Here is a 19,070-nt window from a genome sequence, read left to right as displayed (position 1 = left end):
TTCTCCAACTTAGCTGATATATGATCAGCTCATCAGCAAGCTCTGCATAAGCCTGATAACGATCCTGCTGATTAAAATCAGCTTGTGTTGGAAGAGGGAAACCTTCAAAACCTGCAGGACTACAGCCCTCGAGGACTGGAGTTTGACACCTATGGTGTAGAGGGGTCCAAGTTGGTCTAGGGTTGTCCATGGTGGTCTCAAGTAGGCCAGGCAAGGTTAAAGATGTTCAGGGATGATGGAAGTTTGCTCCAATGTGGGCTAGAGTTGATCAAGAGTGGTCCAAGGTGGTATTAAGTGATTCAGAGGGTTCCAAGGTTGGTCAAAGGTGATCTAGAATTGTCCAAGTTGATCTAGGGTTTTCCAAGGTGGTTAGAGTGATTCAGATGGTTCTAAGGATTGTCCAAGGTGGTCTATAGTAAATTAGGTTGATCTAAGGTGGTCCACTGTCGTATAAAGTGAGTCTTAGGGATTCAAGATTGGTCCAAGGTGTCCTAAAGTGGTATAGGTCTTGAATTGTTCAGGGTGGTCCAAAGTCATCAGGAGTCGTGGAAGGTAGTTTCAAGTGGTCCATGGTGGTCTGTGGTGGTGTAAGGTTGGTCCATGGCAGTTTCAACTTGTCCAGGGAGGTTTAAAGGTGGTTCAGGATGATCCACGTTTTTGGAAGTTTGGTCCAAGGTGGTCTGAAGTAGGTTGGTCTAAGCTTGATCCAGGGCAGTCTTGAGTTGTCCAAGGTGGTCCAAAGTTGTCAAGAGTCATCTGAGTTCAACTAGGGTGGTCCAAGGTGGTATAGAGTCATCCAAAGTGTCCTAAGGTTGGTCCAAGGTGTTCTAGAGTGGTCCAAGTAGGGTCCAGAGTGGTTCTCTAAGCTCAGCTCGTGCACTTAAAAGAAGTATTTCCTCAAATTCGACCTCTTACAATAAATGTCACTTCCTGTCTTCCACATGAGGGGTTAACGTCACCGTCTCTGGAGGGTGTGTTTCTATCAGGGATGGCCGTACTGCGTGGCCCCCTGGAAGTGTGTGTGTGGGGGGGGGGGTGAGGAGGAGGAGGGTCCCTGGGGCCGGGGACGAACGAGGGGTGTGTCCCCCTATAAAGACCCCTCACACCGCCGGGCCTCCTGTTGCTGTCCCGTGCCTCTTGGCTCCATCCTTCGTCGTCTTCTTCACACTCTCCTGCAGAGTGGGACTCTTACGCCACCGAGACCGCTCGCTTGTGTGTCTCTGAGCGTTTTGTGTATATTTCTCACCCCTGTTGATTCCTGTGTCGGTGGAAAGTCCACACTCGACCGCAGACCATCATGCTGACCCTGGTGGCGCTGGCGTCCCTCCTCGTCCTGGCCGCAGGTAAGTAAACCACACCCGTACACCTGCATCAAGTATCGAAAGCATGTGCTTCTAGTCAGCTTTGCATATCTGATGGAAAACATGTATGTCCGTGTTTTAGCGTAGGAACAAAATAACCTCCTTTTTTTGGGGCCTATTTTGGATGAAAAGGGAAATGTATCAAAATGATCATGTGTGTCACCCAATTTGTGTTGTTTAGTTTTCTGCAAAAAAAAAAAAGAATGTAATTTTCTTTCGCCTTTGAATTGAACACTTTTTGGAAGGCTCATTGTTTATTAGACAGTGACTAAATTCTTGGTGTGTGAGTCTTTTTTTCCCCCCCATGCGGGAACACAATGTGTTTTGTTTGTTGGAAAACAAAACACATTTGCACATGCAAGTTTGTTTTGTTGTTCATTTTCTGTTTCTGCCCCCCCCCCACCCCCAAACAAAACTTATTTAATTCTACTGTAGCTGAAAAGGGACAAAAAAAGACAATCTTTGTACTAGGTGACAATATGCAATGTGCATGTGGATTAATCTCCAAAATTATTTTTTATTCATTGATATGCAAATTTTCAGTGGGAGAAAATGAGCCCAAAAAAAAAAGATTCAGAAAAAATATGTGTTGCACAGTAATTATTATGTGTGTATATTGCATTTAGTGCAGTTATTATTTTATAATATTAAGTGATGTCAAAATGTTAATTGCTAATTGTTTGTGACAGAAATTCACATTTTTATGCCAAATTGATCAGTACACATAAACAAAAGTTTAACTTGTGTTCTGATACAGTATTGATAAACCAGTGTCAAATATGGATTTGTTGCTGTGTGATGAAAGCCATGTCCGTGCATCTACAATATCCAATCAGAAACAAGTATCTTCAAATTATGTATGATGTTCGATACCAATTTTTTTTTTCAGACCGATACCAGTACGAGTACTCAACTCTTGAGAAGTCACCGATACCAATACTAGAAGTACTTTTGATACCTAAAATAAGAAAACAAAAACAAAGACAAGTCTTTGTTTAAAATTATCTATTATATTCCAATATAGAATTTTCCCTTAAAACTTCATGAAATTAATGGCGTTTTTTTTATTATCGGTATGTTTTAATATTTCTGTACATATACTTACAGACATTGCGTCTTAATGGGCATCTTTAGTTCCTGATCGTAAAATTGCCACAGGAGGGCGGCCGATACTGGTATTGGCAGCCTCCATAAGGACCAATACCACAAAATAAGACTTGCATCGGTACCGATTCTTGGTTTTGGTACTCACCCATCCCCACTGTTTTTTCCCCTTTTATTCTTTTTTTTTTGGGGGGGTCAGATAAAATATACGTGTTGTATACACATATTACACATAGTTGTTTTATTTTTAAATGGACAGCGACGATATAGTGAAAACATTTGATTAACTTTGCTTCTGAAAACATTCATAAAAAAATATATATATATATATATATTTTTTTTTTAGATCAAAATGAATTTTTGTTAATGTTAGCCTGTTAGCTTTTCATCTGAAATATTTTTAGCTTTATAAATCCTTTACAATTATAATAAATTTATTTGACATGTTAGTTGAATGAATATATTAGTTTCATGGCCGAGTTTTTTTGGGTAAATAAATTTGAAAAAACTCAACTATCATCACATATATTTTTTAGATAAAAAAAAAACAAAACGTTTTTTTTTTTCATAGTCAGATGTTTTGCAAGACGAGCATTATTACATAACCATTAATTCTTTAATGGCTATAATGTGATATCATATATACATTTACATGTTCAAATATGCTATGTGTAAATATGAAGGACACGTTGATGCTACTGATTAGTCCTCAGCATCTCCTTAACGACCACTAAGCGGCTTAGCGATCATTAATTGACTCCACTTTAATGATATCGTCTTCCTTACTTGACACATCGTGACCCTTTCGCTCGCTATACGACTCGCCACAAAAGCTACAACGCTATTTCCCTTTTTGCGCCGCATTATTAAGATGTTACTCCATGCACTCAGATTGTTTGACAGCGTCATATTTTCCCGGCTGGTGAAATATTGATTTAGTGCCTGAAAGCCAATTAGCATCAATCATCATCCACCCGCTACTAGTGACACGTTCAATATTTTCTCTCTACATTATGCTTTGATTGGGATGATCATGTATGTGCTCACTTTATACATTGTTTCCTCCTTTTTTGCGTGTCCTGCTCACCCTTGTATGGTTTCAGTTAAGGAAACACATCATCTTTACAGGTTAGCCAGACCGAGAGATAGCGATGGAAAGGATGTGCAGCAGGTTAGGATGATTAACTCATTCACTGCCATTGACGGCTATAGACGTCAATAATTCATTTGAATTATTTCTATTAGTATCACATTTTTCCCACTTTTGTTAACAAGAGTATGAAAACCTAGAATTGTTTTTATTGTACATTTAGAACAGATATACAATTTGTGATTAATAGTGAGTTAACTAGTGAAGTCATGTGATTAATTACGATTTAAACAATTTATCGTCTGACATCCCTAATTTTTAATAATCTTTATTTATTTATTTATTTATTCTAAATCGTGTCAGGCGATTTAAATTGTTGTTTGAGATTTAAAACATTTTTTTTTCTAGGTTTTCATAGTTTTGTTAATACAGTTGTGTTGACTGGTGCTAGTAGTTTGCTGGATAGGTGGGGGAAAAAAAACATTTTCAGAGAGAAGGAAGGGTGTGTGGTGGATCAAGAAGTAGGAACTAGCAACTTTTGGAGGAGGTTTGCATACTTAGGAAAGGTCCAGGAATTTTATTGCTTTGCTGTAAAGTAGCAAGAACTGACTTTTGCTACTTGCCTGCATTTGTGCAGTGCCCGAGCCATCCCAAGCCATCGTGATTTACACGGGCTGGGAGCGTCACGCCCTGGTGGGCACCGAGGTGCGGCTCTCCTGCTCGTTCTTCTCCTGGCGCTGGATCTCTGAGGACGTCACCTTCTCCTGGACCTACAGGCCTGATGGGGCCAGGGACAGCATCTCTGTAAATACAAACACACACACACACTTAACTTATTCACTCGCAGCCATTTGCAATGCCCTTCTCTCCCGGCTATGGAACCACCCAAATAAAGATTTGAGTTTCTTCTTTCATCAGGGAAAAAATATATTTCTATCTGTTTCCGTTTTGCAGCAATTAGCATGAGAATATAGCTAAGTTTCATCATTATTCACAAATCTATTTAAAACAGTTGGGAAAGAGATTTTTGCAACATGGCACTGGTTGATCTCTTATACTCTGCTGCCACCTGCTGGCCGTTTTTTGTAATAACTACCATTGCTTTAAGCGACCTCTTCAGGTCAGAGGCTGCATCAAAGCCTTCTGTATGCTTAAGCGTAAAAAGACGTATAAATACGTAGACGTATAATAATACCTTTTGGAAACTTAAAACATTTAAAATAGAACATATTTATACATTTTTGAAAGCAAATGAGTTGATATAAAGTAGGGATGTCAGGCGATTAAAATTTTTAATCAGAATTAATCGCATTACTTCAATAGTTAACTCACGATTAATCAAATTATTTAATTATATTAATTAATAATTAAGTTTTCATACTCTTGTTAACATAAAAGTGAAACAAAAGTTAAACTAATAGAAACATGGCTGCATCTTTTAGCCATAATAATAATAAATAAATATAAATATAATATATAAATAATTCATCAAATCGAGTTAAAATTAAAAAGATGTACTGTACTGTAAAAAATATGATATTGATTTGTGTTGAGGTCATTTTTCTGCCCCTAGATGGCATAATTGCATATGTAAGACGATGGTAACAGCTCAGTGCATTTTTCTTTTTATATTAAGAGCTATTTAATCTTTAACATGAAGAAGCTTGTGAAATTCTGCACATTTTTTAAATTGTAAAATACAACTTGACCCCAGTCTCTACAAATATATGCATTATTACATTTATTACTGCAAAATTTTGACATGGACGTTTCTTTATTGCAACTGGAATTACCCCAGTACAGGCTTTCCAAGTAAGAGGAGGTCATTAATTGCGTAAAAAAGAAAAAGAAAAAAGAGTGGGGTTAAAGGGACTTTAAGTTAACTAAAAAAAGAATGCACTAATTTTGACACCCCTAATATAAACATAAAAAGTTAAATACTAATGAGGACAAGCTACCGAAAATGGATCTCTGCAACCATATTTGGTAGCCAAATTGATAGAAAATGTAGTTGAAGCATGTGATTTCTCCCAGCCAATCAGTGAAGAGAAGATGGTGCTAATAAGAAAAACACATCGGTGCTGATAAAACTTGAAGGTGCCGCTTATTAATTAGCATCATCACGTTTGCACTTTGCATGCATTAGCTTGGAATCTTTTTTCCATTTCGTCCTCACCCACTTATCGTCCTCTCATCGTCCTCTCTCATCGCTCCTCTAATCTCCACTTTCATCTCCCTCCATCTGTCCTCCTCCTTTTTTTTCATTATCTCGGCCGCGGCGGACATTTTAGCAGCTGTTTCATATTTCCGAACTGCTGCTGTAGTGCTATAAAGAATCATTAAAGTATGTTTTAGTACAATTTCATACAAAATCGCATTTTAATTGGGAGTATTAAAGTTGCTTCTTGAATTTTTTTCTTCAAGAATTTTATAAAGATTACCATACACTTAATGTTTTAATAAGAGAAAAAAAAGAGGAAATTTTGAGCACCTTTTCATTGAACACTCATAACCTAAAGTAGAATGTATTTTTTAAATCAATAAAAATGTTTTGGGATAAATATTTATATTTCAATAAATAAATAAAAAGTTCTAAATTTAATGCATGATTAAATATAATTTCATATGAATTCATTATGAATGAGAACCATTATATTTAGTACTTCTCTGAATGAGCCAATCCAGACATTTTTCTAGTTGTTGACAATTGTATATGATAAATAAGCATGATGAGCAGGGGTGTCAAATTCATTTTAATTCCTGTTTCCTGATGCAAATAATTACATATAAATAGGTACATTCTGAAAATATTCCCATTTATTGCAGATTAATCTGAAATGCTGTAACAAAAATGAGGGCAACATTTTTGCACCAAATTTTGAGTAACAGCCAAATTTCAGAATGTCATTTAAATGGTTGTCATTGCGCCCTCCAGTGGACATAATTAGCAACATCAGTTCATTTTAGTGAAAAACTGCAGTTTGTGTTGTCCTCACGAGCCAGTTTGGTCTCCCCGACGGGCCGGTTCTGGCCCACGGGCCGTATGTTTGACACCTCTGATGTTGCGCTAGTAGTGAAAGTGTTCCTAAATGACGCAACGTTTTCAGATTTTCCATTACACGGGCGGGATGGCCTACGTGGACAACAAGGGTCCCTTCAGGGACCGGCTGGAGTTTGTGGGGAACCCGGGCCGCCGCGACGGCTCCATCCTGCTTAAGAACTTAGAGTTCAGCGACAACGGGACCTTCACCTGCGACGCCAAGAACCCGCCTGACATCGGCGGACGGCCCTCCAGCGTGCGACTGCTCGTCTTTGAGAAAGGTCAGACGCCTGCCCGCACGGCAGATTTGTTTTTTTTTTAAATGGAATCGTCCATTTTTACAACTACTTTACATAACAAAAAAAGACTTTTGATAAATAAATAAAAAAAAAAAAGATGTACATTTATTTTTTATACATAAAATTGGCATATAGTTTAAACAGTTTTGTACACAATTTGATCTGTAGAAAAACATTTTTTGTTTCTACATTTTGGTACTTTAGTTCATTTTTTTAACTTTTTGACTCATTTTTTACCCTTTTGTACAATTTTGCACAATATTGTACAATTTAGTCCATTATTCTATTTTAAAAAAGTCATCTAATTATCAGAAAAACTTTGGGGTTTTATTTGTTAGATTTTTACCTGTTTCCCTTTTTAAAATAATTTTCCTCACTTTGTAGATTTGTGAATAATTTTTAACATTTTTTATCAAATTTGTAGGAAAAGTAATCTAAAAAAGTAATCCCATTAGTAGAAAAAGTTTTTGTCGATTTTGTTCATTTAAACCCTTTTTATTTATTTATTTTTTTTACAGTTTTGCAGATTTGTGACCAGTCTTCTGCAATTTTTATACATTTTGTACAAAAATGTATGCACTTTATTTTAAAAAGTTTTTTTGTTTTGCTTGTACAGAAAAGAAAAAAACCTTTTAAACAATTTTGTTCATTTTGTACAATTGTGTGCAAAAAAAAGCAACAAAAGAAACTTTGTTAGTGTAACAAAATTGGGGTTTTATTTATCTTTTACAATTTTGTAAAAACGTGTTGATACCTCCTGAGCTGGTTGAATTGCAAAGTCGAACCCCTCGGAACTGTGGGGCAGACGTGCTGACCACTTGTTCACCGTGTTGCCACCATTGATCCATTAAGTGCTGAATGAATAATGCATGATTCCGCTCATTGGAAGTCATTGGACTTATCTTTGAGATTGTTATCGTTTGATTTAGCTCCCGACCTTCTTCTCTTCTCCACCGCAACTTATGCATTTAGCACTTTCATAATGTCACTTTTTTATTGACAAATTTTTACAGTCACTTTTTTTTTTACACCATCGAAGGTTTACCATTGCTCTTTACTATCACATTTTTTAACATTTTGTCATCGCGTTGTTTACGTCACTTTTTTTTAATCAATAATGTATTGTTACTATTTTTTTTACCACTTTTTTCTTTAACTTTCTTTTGCAGTCATTGTAACGTTTTTTTTAAATCCGTTTTTCTATTGTCACTTGATCAACGTCACTTTTTTTCAATCATTGCAGGTTTTAATGTCACTTTTTGACTATCACGTTTTTTATGTAACTTTTTTTGTCATCGCTTTGTTTACTGTTACTCTTTAAAAAAAAAATGTTTTTAATCACAATGCGGAGAACACATTTCGCCCCACTTAGTAGACGGGTGTGACAATCAAGTGGTGCTTTAACTTGAATCTATTTGCTGTTACTATTTTCATCACTTTTTACTTTAACTTTTTTTCAGCCCTCATTTATCGCAACTTTTTATTGACGCTTTTCCTATCGTCATGTAATCAATATCACTCAGCACTTTTTTACAGTCACATTTTTTTACGTAACTTTTTTGCCATTCTTCAATGTGTTTTTTAAAACACTATTTCCTGTTTCTATTTTCACCACTTTATTTTTTTTACTTTTTTTCGGCACTTATATATCGTAACTTTTTATCGTCCGTTTTTCTATTGTCACTTAATCAACATCACTTGTCACATTTTTAATGGTCTTTTTTATTGTCAAATTTTATAACTGAATTTTTTTGACTTCTGTTTTTAAACCATGATCTATTTATATATCCACTTTATACTTGGAGTTTTTTTCGGCACTAATTTATCGTAGCTTTTTATTGTCTATCGTCACTTTTATATGGTCACATTTTTTTACCGTAATGTTTTTTTTTAAACACTATTTACTGTTTCTATTTTCACTACTTTATACTTTTACTTTTTTTTCGGCACTTACAGTATTTATTGTAACTTTTTATCGTCCGTTTTTCTATCGTCACTTAATCAACATCACTTTTTTTTTTTTACATGACCTATTTATTTACTTTGACTATTTTCACCACTTAATGTTTTCACTTTTTTTCTGGCACTTCTTTTTCATAACTTTTTATTGTCAGTTTTTCTATAGTCACTTTTGTATTGTCAACATTTTTAACTGAATTTTCTTGAATTTAGTTTTTAAACCATAATCTATTTACTGTTTCTATTTTCACCACTTTATACTTTGACTTTTTTCCCGGCACTAATTTATCGTAGCTTTTTATCGTCAGTTTTTCTATCGTCACTTTTTTACGGTCACATTTTTAACATCACCTTGTTATCAGTTGTATTTACAACCAAATGTTCATGATTACAATAGCCAATTTTTTTCCCTCCGTGCTTCTCCTTGCATTGCAGTGCCCATCCAGGCGGGCGTGATCACGGGTTCCATCGTGGGTGCGGTCCTGGGCCTGCTGCTGCTGATTGTGGTCATCTACTACCTGATGCGCTTCCTGGTGGCGCGCCGCGTCTTCAGCCTCAGCGTCAGGTCAGTGCGGGGCCCCGAGCGGACGCTGCGGCTGCGCGCCGGCCGCCTCGGGCTGCATCCCAAGGCCGAGCCCCTCCCGGGCACCGACACCTGCGTCGCCTAGTCGGCGCCTGCTCCTCGTTAGCTCTGGTCCAGTCAGCCCCGAGTATTCGACTGGCCATCTTTTCGCTGTGAAAAGCAGCCTATTGGTTTTGAGTGGCAACAAGTTTTATGTATGGTGGCGGATTTATCTGTGTTGAAAAATACCCTAATACATCTCTAACAGTCAAAATTTTTAGGAAATGTTTTTAAATTATTTTTTTATTGGTTTTGAATGACCTAAATTGCAATGTGAAAGGTCAAAGGAGTTCGTTATTTTGTTTATTTTAAATTTTGCGGATTTTTGGGAGGTGGGCTTTATCAGTTTGAGTGTCATGACATTACAACTTGGTTTTGAGGGACCTAAACTTTTTTTTTTCTTTTTAAAGATGATTTTCAACCAATGATCTTTGTCATGGCTGATTTTGGCTGTCGCGACATTATGACAAGAACGCGATTAGCGCCGCCCCTGGATGCGCGCCAAGTGATTTAGCATGATTGTAATCTTCATCTCCGTGTAATCCGCCGGATAATCCAGCGCAAGGATGCGATGACGCGGCGTCCGTCACCCCGCCGGCAGAAAGACATCCTGACTTCTATTTGTTTTGTGTTTTGTCCTCCAGCAAACACGGCAAGAAAAAGAAGGAGGGATCACAGCAGAGACAGGCAAGTTGACGAGTTCACACACGGTTTTTGTTCTCACTCGTCCTGTTCCCGCTCCTCGCCCAATCACACGCCGTCAACACCGACACATAAAATAAGCATATCACATCACATAATAATAATAATTATAATAATAATAATGCCTCGGATTTATATAGCCCTTTTCTAGACACTCAAACATGCTTTACAATGGAATGGATACATTCTTCGTGCACTCACACATTCACACTGTGGTGGCGATAAGCTACTTAAGTCGCCACAGCTGCCCCGGGGCAGGCTGACGGAAGCGCGGCTGCCAGTGTGCGCCTACGGCTTATGAAAAGAACCTAATTGATTTTCAACATTGCAAGTTGATGTCAAGAAGTTGAGTGATTTTGATTTTGATATCGCATTACTACATTTGGGATTACTGCCATCATAAGATTCCGATTTATTTTGAACCAGCATCTTGTGTATTTTGAGCGACGTCTCATCAGTGAAGTTCTCAAACGCAAAGCAAAACAAAGTCTCTCTTGTTATTATGCTTAACGCCTACAGGGGGCACCAAACTGCCTCTTATGTTCGTCGTCGTCACTCGACAGACCCCCCCCCCCCCGTCCCCCCGCCCCCGTGGCCCCCACCCGTGGCCCCACTTTCTCTGTCTTCTTCTTTTTCTCTTCTTTTAACTGTCAGATGATTGTCAGGTTACTCTCCAGTGCTACAGGGCAGTGTGTGTGCGTGTGTGTGCGCGCGCGCAAGCAGGCCAATGTGGTCGTTGCTTGGTTGCCGTGACGACGCGGTCACGCATGTCATCCTTCCTGTTTTTTAAGTTATTTATTCATATATGCGCGCACACACAGTCTCATATACACACTTACATGTACACACAAAGAAATGCGTATAAACACATGCACACACGCACACACACAAAATGGTGTCAAACGCATGCACTCACACTCAAGCGCACACATTCTTCTATACACACGAAAACACACACAGTTGCAGCCTCCCAGACATACATGTAGTCAGTCGCACACATCCACACACGAGTGGTGGAATTCTAATTGCGTCTGTCGCTCTGTATCGATTGGAACTCCTCTTCCTCCCTCACCTTTGACTCCCCCCCGCAGGCCAGGAGGAGCATCTGCCCATCTCCCTCCTCCCCTTTCCCCCCTCCTCCTTTTCTCCTTCAGGTCATGTGATGCGCTCGGACAGGAAATCACTAGCACTCACTCTTCATCTTCTCCCTCCTCCCTCAGGCTTTTGCACCCCCCCCCCTCCCCCTCGCACCCTCCTCCGCCGTCCTCCATTTTAGCCTCAAGGGGCAGAAGCTCCGGACGGTGGCGGTTCCGGATGCGGCCGCGTCCACATCCTCCTCCTCCTCTTCCTACTCCTCCTCTTCCTCTTCTTGGTCTTCCTGGTGATGATCAGAGTCCAATTAGAGGTGCTCAGCGGGGGGTTGATTAGAGACCACCGGCGTGCTCGTCAAGCTGATGCTTGTGTTTTAAATTCTCCTCGCCGCCAGCGGTCCGCGCTTTGAAAGGACTCATAGTGAGAAGGCTTCATAAAAGCGGCCTTTACACGCTCCAGTTCCACTTTGCGCACACTATTTTTACATACAGTACATCGGCTATTTACGTGCATTTTCAAATGCTCACAAATGAGAGAAAGCAAGTACACAAAAGTCGACAGGCATTTAAGAAAAAATGTAAACCATGAAAATAATACAAAATGATGCAAAGTTGTAATTTCCCGAAAATTTTCTGACATTTTTTAAGAAACTGAATTTTTTTAGATAGTGTTGTAATTTTACAAAACTTACATTTTTGGAGAAAACAAGTAAATATTCCGAGAATACAAATAAAATAAATACATTGGATTTAAAAAGTCAGAATTTTATGAGAATTTGAATTAAATTTATTTGCAGAAAAGTAAGAAAGAACACAGTTGTTGTTGTTTTTTAAATTAAATTCACAAATTTACAAAAAAAATATATATTTTGGGGGGAAAGACAAAATACAGTATTACCAAAATAGGGGAGTTAGATAAAATTTTTAATTTTTTTTTAACAAGGCCGTAAAGAAATAAAAAAAAAATTTTTTGCATGAAAAATAGGAAAAATAGTGATGATGTTACGTGATGTTTTCACATAAAATAAAAAAAACCTTAAAAAAAAGATCAAATGAAACATGATGGGATTTGTGTGTACATCCACGTGTGTGTTTGTGTGTGTGTTGTCAATGACTTGTCACGACTTGTACAGGTGTGTGGAGCCCACCTGTCACATTGTCCCATCCTAATGCATGGTTACCTCTTTTGTCCCTCCGCCCTTCCAGCTCTGGACACCGCCCCCTCTCACTCTCTCCCCCCGCCCTTAAAAGGACATTTCTCCGCCCCCTCCCCGCCCTCTTTCTCACCTCTTTGAGTCTCTTCTTCTCTTTTAAATGTTTTTTCTCTCCCGTTCACCACAGCGCCGCCCGTCCCTCTAAAGCACCCCCACGCCCCCGCTCCCCCGGCACTCCTTTCCTCTTCGAGTGACTCTCCACCCCTGTTCTGCCCCCGCCCCCCTCTCTGTCCCTGCTCCCCCACAGGGCCCCGCGCCAGCGGCCGACCCCGCCAAGCCGAAGGCCTCAGAGAAGAAGAAGCAGGAGTCCCGCAAGGAGCGCAAATAGGATACGGGGCGGGGCTGGGGCGCGCTCCTTGGGCGGCTGCTCCAGCCCGGGCGGGACAAGGGGACGGGTGGCGGAGGGGGCGCGGCGGCGGCCGTCGAGGACGCCGCCGGGCGGGTGCTGATGACCATCGAGCTGGAGCTGACCCGTAAGAACGGCCAGGAGGGCCCGGGCGTCGGCCCCTCTAAAGCACCCGGCCTCCTTTCCCGGCTCGCCCGGCAGCTCACCCTCAAATGAGGGGGTGCGCCCGTGGCGAGGGGGGGCTGTAACATCTCTAATAAACGAGTGCAGCGGTATCTACATCAATTTCTGGTCCTGACGTCCGCGTTATCTAGTCCCAGCCTCGTTTTGACGCCGCCCCCCTTTCTTGTGCCCCCACCCCACTGGGGCGCCAACCGACCCCTCCCTCCCCTCACCCTGCGGATGTTTCAATATTCTCTTCTAACCACTGTCTCCTCTCTCTCTTTCTCTCTCACCCCCCGCCCTTCTTCTTCTTTTCTTAGATAAAGGTCTGACTCCTCCGTGACGCCTCCACCTCTCTAGTCTGCCTGACGCACCCCCCCTTCTCTTTTCCCCTCAGTCGTCATTACTTTAAATTATCTCTCCTCCTTTAAGGCAGGCTATAAGAAGAATAGCCCCCCTCCCTCTATGGCCACCTCCCTCCCGCACTGTCAGTGGTCGTGTCAAATAATTTCCTCACAGGAGTCCCTTTATGCACTCACCGGGCGACGCGTAAAAAAGTGTTTAAGGCCTAACGACGCTCATAACCGGCGCCACAGGTGCCCGCCAGACGGCCCCCGGGCCGGGCCGGAGTCTCCTGAATCTTTTTTCCCCCTTTATGACTCAATCTGGCGGAAAGCACGTGACAGAGCCCCGGCCAGACCTCGGGGCAGCGTCCACTGAGATATGATTCCTGAAATCATCTTAGCATGAGATTTTATTATGGGAAAAAAGTCCGAAACATACAAAGATGCAGTTGCATTTTTTTCGCGGGAATTTTAATATTTTAGAATAAAGTTGGAATTTGGGAGAAAAGTCTTAACTTTACAGCAATAAATAAAATAAAAAAATTCCAAGAAAAAAGTAGTAATTTGAGGGGAAATTGCCATTATATAGTTGCATGTTTTTTGGGGGAAAGAAACGTCATAATTTACATTAATAAAGTTGTGGGGGGGGGGGGGGTCAAAGGGAAAATTAAAACATTTTGAAGGGGAAATACCTGATTAAAATTGTAGGATTTCGTGGAAAAACATACATTAAAATTTAATATAAAAAAAAAGATGATTCGTACCAGGGGAAATAAATCCGCAAATACAATTTTTCTAGAAAAAAAGTCGGACATTTTTGAGAAAAAAAATCTAATCTCATAGGAATAAAGCTGTGGGTTTTTTTGTTTCTTTTTTTTTTAGGGAAAATGTCCCAAAACTACTATTAAATACGACTTTTTTCGGGATAAAAATACATCAAAAATAAAACCAACATGTTTTGCCGCTGTCTTGTCTCGGCCTGTTAATAGAGGGCGCTACAAAGCCCCTTCTGGCCCCTGATGGAGGTCAATACGTCTATTTCTGTCCGCCTTGACTGTAACAGCTGCGCATTTCTTAGAGGAGTTAGTGGGTCGGTGTTGGGTGGTGGCAGGTATGATTTAGCGTCCGCCGTTTCGCCCGGCAGGCCGGCGACTGACGAGCACGGATGACGTTAAGGAGCTGGAGGGCGGGCGGCGGACGGGAGCTACTTAAGACGGGACTGTCCTTTTTCCCCCCAAACATCTCGCTGCCGTCCCTCCATTCCCCACTTCCTCATCATGTCTTTGGCTTTTATCGCCTTCCGCTTCCTGTCGTCTGGCGGCCCCGCACAATCCACTACGCTCGTTAAGCCTCTTCTTATCGGACTCGCAGCTTCCTCCCTCCTTGGCTTGTCCTTCAAACAACCCCGCCCTCCCTTCGCCCTCCCGGGGAGCCGTGCGGTCCTCGCCATCCCGCTCTCCTTCTTCTGACCCTTCTTCTGTCTTTTGTTCAAATGCCAAGACGCTCACCTCTGCCCCCGACTGGCAAAGGGAGCTTCGGGGTGTAAAAGCCGTATTTTCACCAAGGTCTAGTTCGGTTCGGTATGCTTGGAAAGATGAATCCTGATCCGGTTTGTGTTTCTTGGGTGGCAATCGCTGCGTGTAATTGACTCATAAATGGAACATTTTGTAACGAACAAACAGACTGTTTTCATCTACAATAGTTTTCTTTAAGCTACACATTATGGGAAACTTTAGCCAGCTACACACAAACAGCAGCTGTCATAATATTCTGTTTTAGCTATGCCTCAGTAATTTGACAGGACAATTGCTGCTATAGGCTTTAGCGCATTTCTTGTAGTGGTCAATTTTAGCGTCAACTGTTAGCTACAACACAGGTTTTTTAACACCTTGGGGCAGAGGGCTGAGCTACCTACACACAGCAGAAAACGGAGGGGGAGCGGTGGCAGAAACTTCAGGAACACAACACAACTGAAACTGGAATTTTTTGCTTTGTTGCTAGGCAAAATTACGTTGGACACTTGGTAACACTTAAAATACAACAACAACAAAAAAGTCAAGGAAAGGTAGATTTATTTCTGTAGCACATTTCATAAACAAAGACAACTCGATGTAGCAGACACAACATCTAACAACATTTACAGACAGAACAGCTAACGATATGCTAGCTAGCTAGTTAGTTAGCTAGGCTTTTATGAAATGAAGCCACTTGGATGGACACTTTATTGACTTTTTTTGCTTTGTTGCCAGGCAGAATTACATCTAAAATTAACACACCAGTCACACTTGCTACACTGTTTTATTGGCAACTTGGGGCAGAGGGCTGTACTGCCCCGCACACCAAAGAAAGGAAAGGGACAGTCGAGGAAAAACCCAACAACTTAAAATCTTAGCTACCTAGATGCAATGACGATTGTTCCAAATTTTCTTGACTTTTGTCACTTTGTTGCTAGTCAGAATTCCGCTGAGGACAAGTTTGTGTGGGGCAGAATGCTTTGCTTTTTGGCAAGAACCTAAGGCACGCTTCTATAACAGAAAATTTGGTCCTTTCAAGACTTTAACTTGTTGCACTTGCTAGACTGAATTCTCTCTAGGCCAAATTTGTGTCCCACACACAACAGAGAAAGGTGAGGGAGAGTCGGCAGGAACAGGAAGTCAGACCAGGAATTGGCATGGGTGATTTGACCAGATATTTTGTTCAACTTCACTACTTTTGACAGTAAAAACGCAGAGAATTACGTACCATTCTGGAACAGAACTTGGTGGAAACACGGCTCATCATGTACGTCATGCTAAGCTAAGCATCAAACCAACAATGTTAGCCCAAGTAAAGCAATAGAGTTTTGTGGATGGCTGCACATCCTTCGCCAAGTCTTAGTTGGCTGGTGGTCTTCAAAGGTGCTCCCCTGTCCTCCAAAAACCAAACCATGAGCCAAAGGGCGGATCGGTAGACGTCAAGCTTTGGGGATGGCCGAGACTTGAACGTTCCTTTTGAAAATTCCTCGCTATCTGGAACGCTTGTAATCTTATTAAAACACCTTGTATATTTGATGAGCCGTAGTAGGAGAAGTGTAACATTCCCTCATTTGAATTGACTGCAGCTTCATCTCTTTGTTGTTGTTTTTTACGTTTATTTAATTTAACGCTTATCGTCGCTCTAATTGAATGTGTAATATGTTGTAAAAAAAGAACATGAATAAAACATTTAAGCCCACCATGTTTGTCTTTCTTAATGAAGCTTACATGTGAATATTTGAACTCTGCTACTTGATTAGCGGTTGGAATTGTAGGCCTGCCTGCACGGCATGTATTAGCATACATTTTCTACAAGGGGGCGGGGTTTATTTGTCTTTGCCCACACATTAATACTGTATATTAATTGACAAGTGTAATTTTCAGGCCAGTTTCATCACTGCGTGATATAGTGATATATGCTGTAAAAATGCATACATAATTCTTGATCCTTGGGGTGTTTTGACAAAAGTATGCCGCAGACATGTTAATGAGACACTTTGGGAATACTTTCAAAAAAATGATATGCCCTGCATGACATCCATGTGTGAACATTCGGTGATAATTGCTCCTTTATCCAGGCGGCACCTACTGTAACCATCTTTTCCCATTGAAATGAATGAAATGCCATCCATTCCGACCTGAAAAAAATGTTTTTTTAATGGGAATTTTAAGAAAGAAAAATAGTACTCCATAATATTCTTTGTACTTCATAAAAACATAAGGTAATGACATAAAAACAATTTGAGAGTATTGGAGTTTTTCTGCCACTGTTGAGTTATATAGCACTGCAATATAGATGCTAATTAGCGTTAGCATTATGCTAGAGGACTTCAAGGCTAAGCTAGTTGTTTTAAATACACAAGGTGTGTAATTCTCTTTTTTTTTTTTTGGTTAAGTTTAGCACATGATTGTGTGTGCCTGGGCTCAGTAAAGGTTGAAAAACCAGTCCGGCCCTTCACCGTCAAAATTTTTCCCCGTATAGTAGATTGCGCAGGCGTACCTAATAAAGTGACTCATGCGCCTGAAGCGCACAAGTGCAGAAGAAGGAACAGAAGGCAAGAAGCCAAAACGCACGCGTTGGCAGCCAGCGTGAAAATATGCCAGGCTGGCGGTGTCGCAGGATCACCGGTGGCATCTGTCGCGTGGGCCCGCTGGCGTATGCTCCCAATATGCTAACGCTAATATCAGCTGCCCCCGCCTGTACCCCTTGCTTCACTTTGAATAGCGACTGTATTTTTTAACCTTGTGGTGACCAGACGTATCCACTTTGTGCGACCGACAAAAACGTGGCCCATTTTAAATTCCATTCACTCGGTCGGCATGTTTTACTCATTGTCATAAGAAAAACATAAACATCATTGAACAAACTAGAAGCCAATGGACGGTGGTCCTAAACGGACAAATGATGAAAGATGGGGTTTGCATTGTCGTGAGTTGTCGTGAATATTTTAATATATTGTCAAATTATGTAATAATTAGGTAATCACAAACTAATTATTCATTTATTCTCCCAACCTCTTCTATAATCACAAAAACATATAGAGGTCATTAAAAAAATCAATATTATATTATATATTATTTCATCGCTGCTATGTGAAAAACACTTCTGTCCTTTTTTCTTCTTCAAATTTTTAATAAATTATTATTATTTTTTTTATGATCATGTTGTACATTTTTTTGGCATGTCTGCATTTAGATTCATCCCAAAAACATAACAATTTAAAAAATGAGATAAATAGACGTAAGTGTTTTTCACATAGCATCGACGATATGCTAAAAAAAAAATCTGTTTGGCCCCTTACTTACCTAGTCTGAGATATTTTTTCAACATGTTTGTCCATACGCACACTTTGTACATGGACTGACCATCTGGCATTCAGGGCAGATGCCAGGTGGGCCGGTTCCTTTTGGAGTTGATGCAGCGATTTAATTATTTTCCTCAATTTTATGCTAAGAGACCGGCCCACAATTTAGAGCAGGGGCCAGGAACTCTGGTCCTCGAGAGCCACTGTCCTTCCTGTTTTCCATGTCTCCCTCCACCAACACACCTGATTGATGATTGGTTGATGAACAGGATCGTTATCAGGCTTCTAAAGAGCTTGCTGATGAGCTGATCATTTGAGTCAGCTGTGTTCAGGGCTGGACTGGCACAAAAAAAGTCGGCCCTGGCATTTTGACTTAGGCACGCCAGCCCGGCCCAACTCTTAACATGTAGTTCTGCCACTGATGTTTATTGATGAGGTTTCAGTTTACTATCTACACTCTAAAACTGTTCAAAAATGAACCAATCCTCTACTTGGGTCGATTTGACCCAACTTTGAGTCAATAAATGGGTCTTTCAGTGTAAATATTAGTCAGATCCTTTATGTGGATCGGTCCATTTTTGAACCATAAATGGGTTACTTTTGACTCAACTGTTTTTAGATATAAAAAAAAAAGTTGGACAGCAATTTAATTTGTAATCTCAAATTGGTTCAACAAATCTCTTCTTAGAATGTAAAAACCCTGTTAGTATATACTGTACTGTAGTAAGGTAATCTACAGTATTCCATTGTTTAACTGGTCCCTGCTGCCTGCTTTCATGTGTTGACGGCTCAGATTAATGTGTTGTTTTGAGGAGTGTGCATGTTTGTATGCTAGTGTTTGGGGGTTTCAACCCACGGATCACCCCTCTCACCTCCAGAGGGGAGCCTGTAGGGGGACTGGAGGGCTGCCTGGCTCG

The 19,070-nt window shown here is 40.5% G+C and overlaps 1 protein-coding gene across 2 annotated transcripts; it reads left to right on the top strand.

Moving 5' to 3' along the window:
• Positions 1–1,118: 1,118 nt before the first annotated feature.
• On the top strand, positions 1,119–16,547 carry mpz (myelin protein zero). 2 transcript variants are annotated; one of them, XM_077558495.1, is made up of 6 exons: positions 1,119–1,343; positions 4,193–4,359; positions 6,663–6,876; positions 9,289–9,418; positions 10,120–10,162; positions 13,311–16,547. In XM_077558495.1, exons 1-6 carry the CDS (start codon positions 1,298–1,300, stop codon positions 13,320–13,322), a joined length of 612 nt encoding a protein of 203 aa, XP_077414621.1. In that variant the 5' UTR covers positions 1,119–1,297; the 3' UTR covers positions 13,323–16,547. The 2 variants fall into 2 exon arrangements, with proteins under 2 accessions (XP_077414621.1, XP_077414620.1); XM_077558494.1 differs by having other exon boundaries at positions 12,730–16,547.
• Positions 16,548–19,070: the final 2,523 nt, after the last annotated feature.

Source organism: Vanacampus margaritifer, chromosome 2 (genome assembly GCF_051991255.1).
Source record: "Vanacampus margaritifer isolate UIUO_Vmar chromosome 2, RoL_Vmar_1.0, whole genome shotgun sequence".
NCBI classification, from domain to species: Eukaryota; Metazoa; Chordata; class Actinopteri; order Syngnathiformes; family Syngnathidae; genus Vanacampus; species Vanacampus margaritifer.
This window is presented reverse-complemented; position numbering and strand designations above follow the sequence as displayed.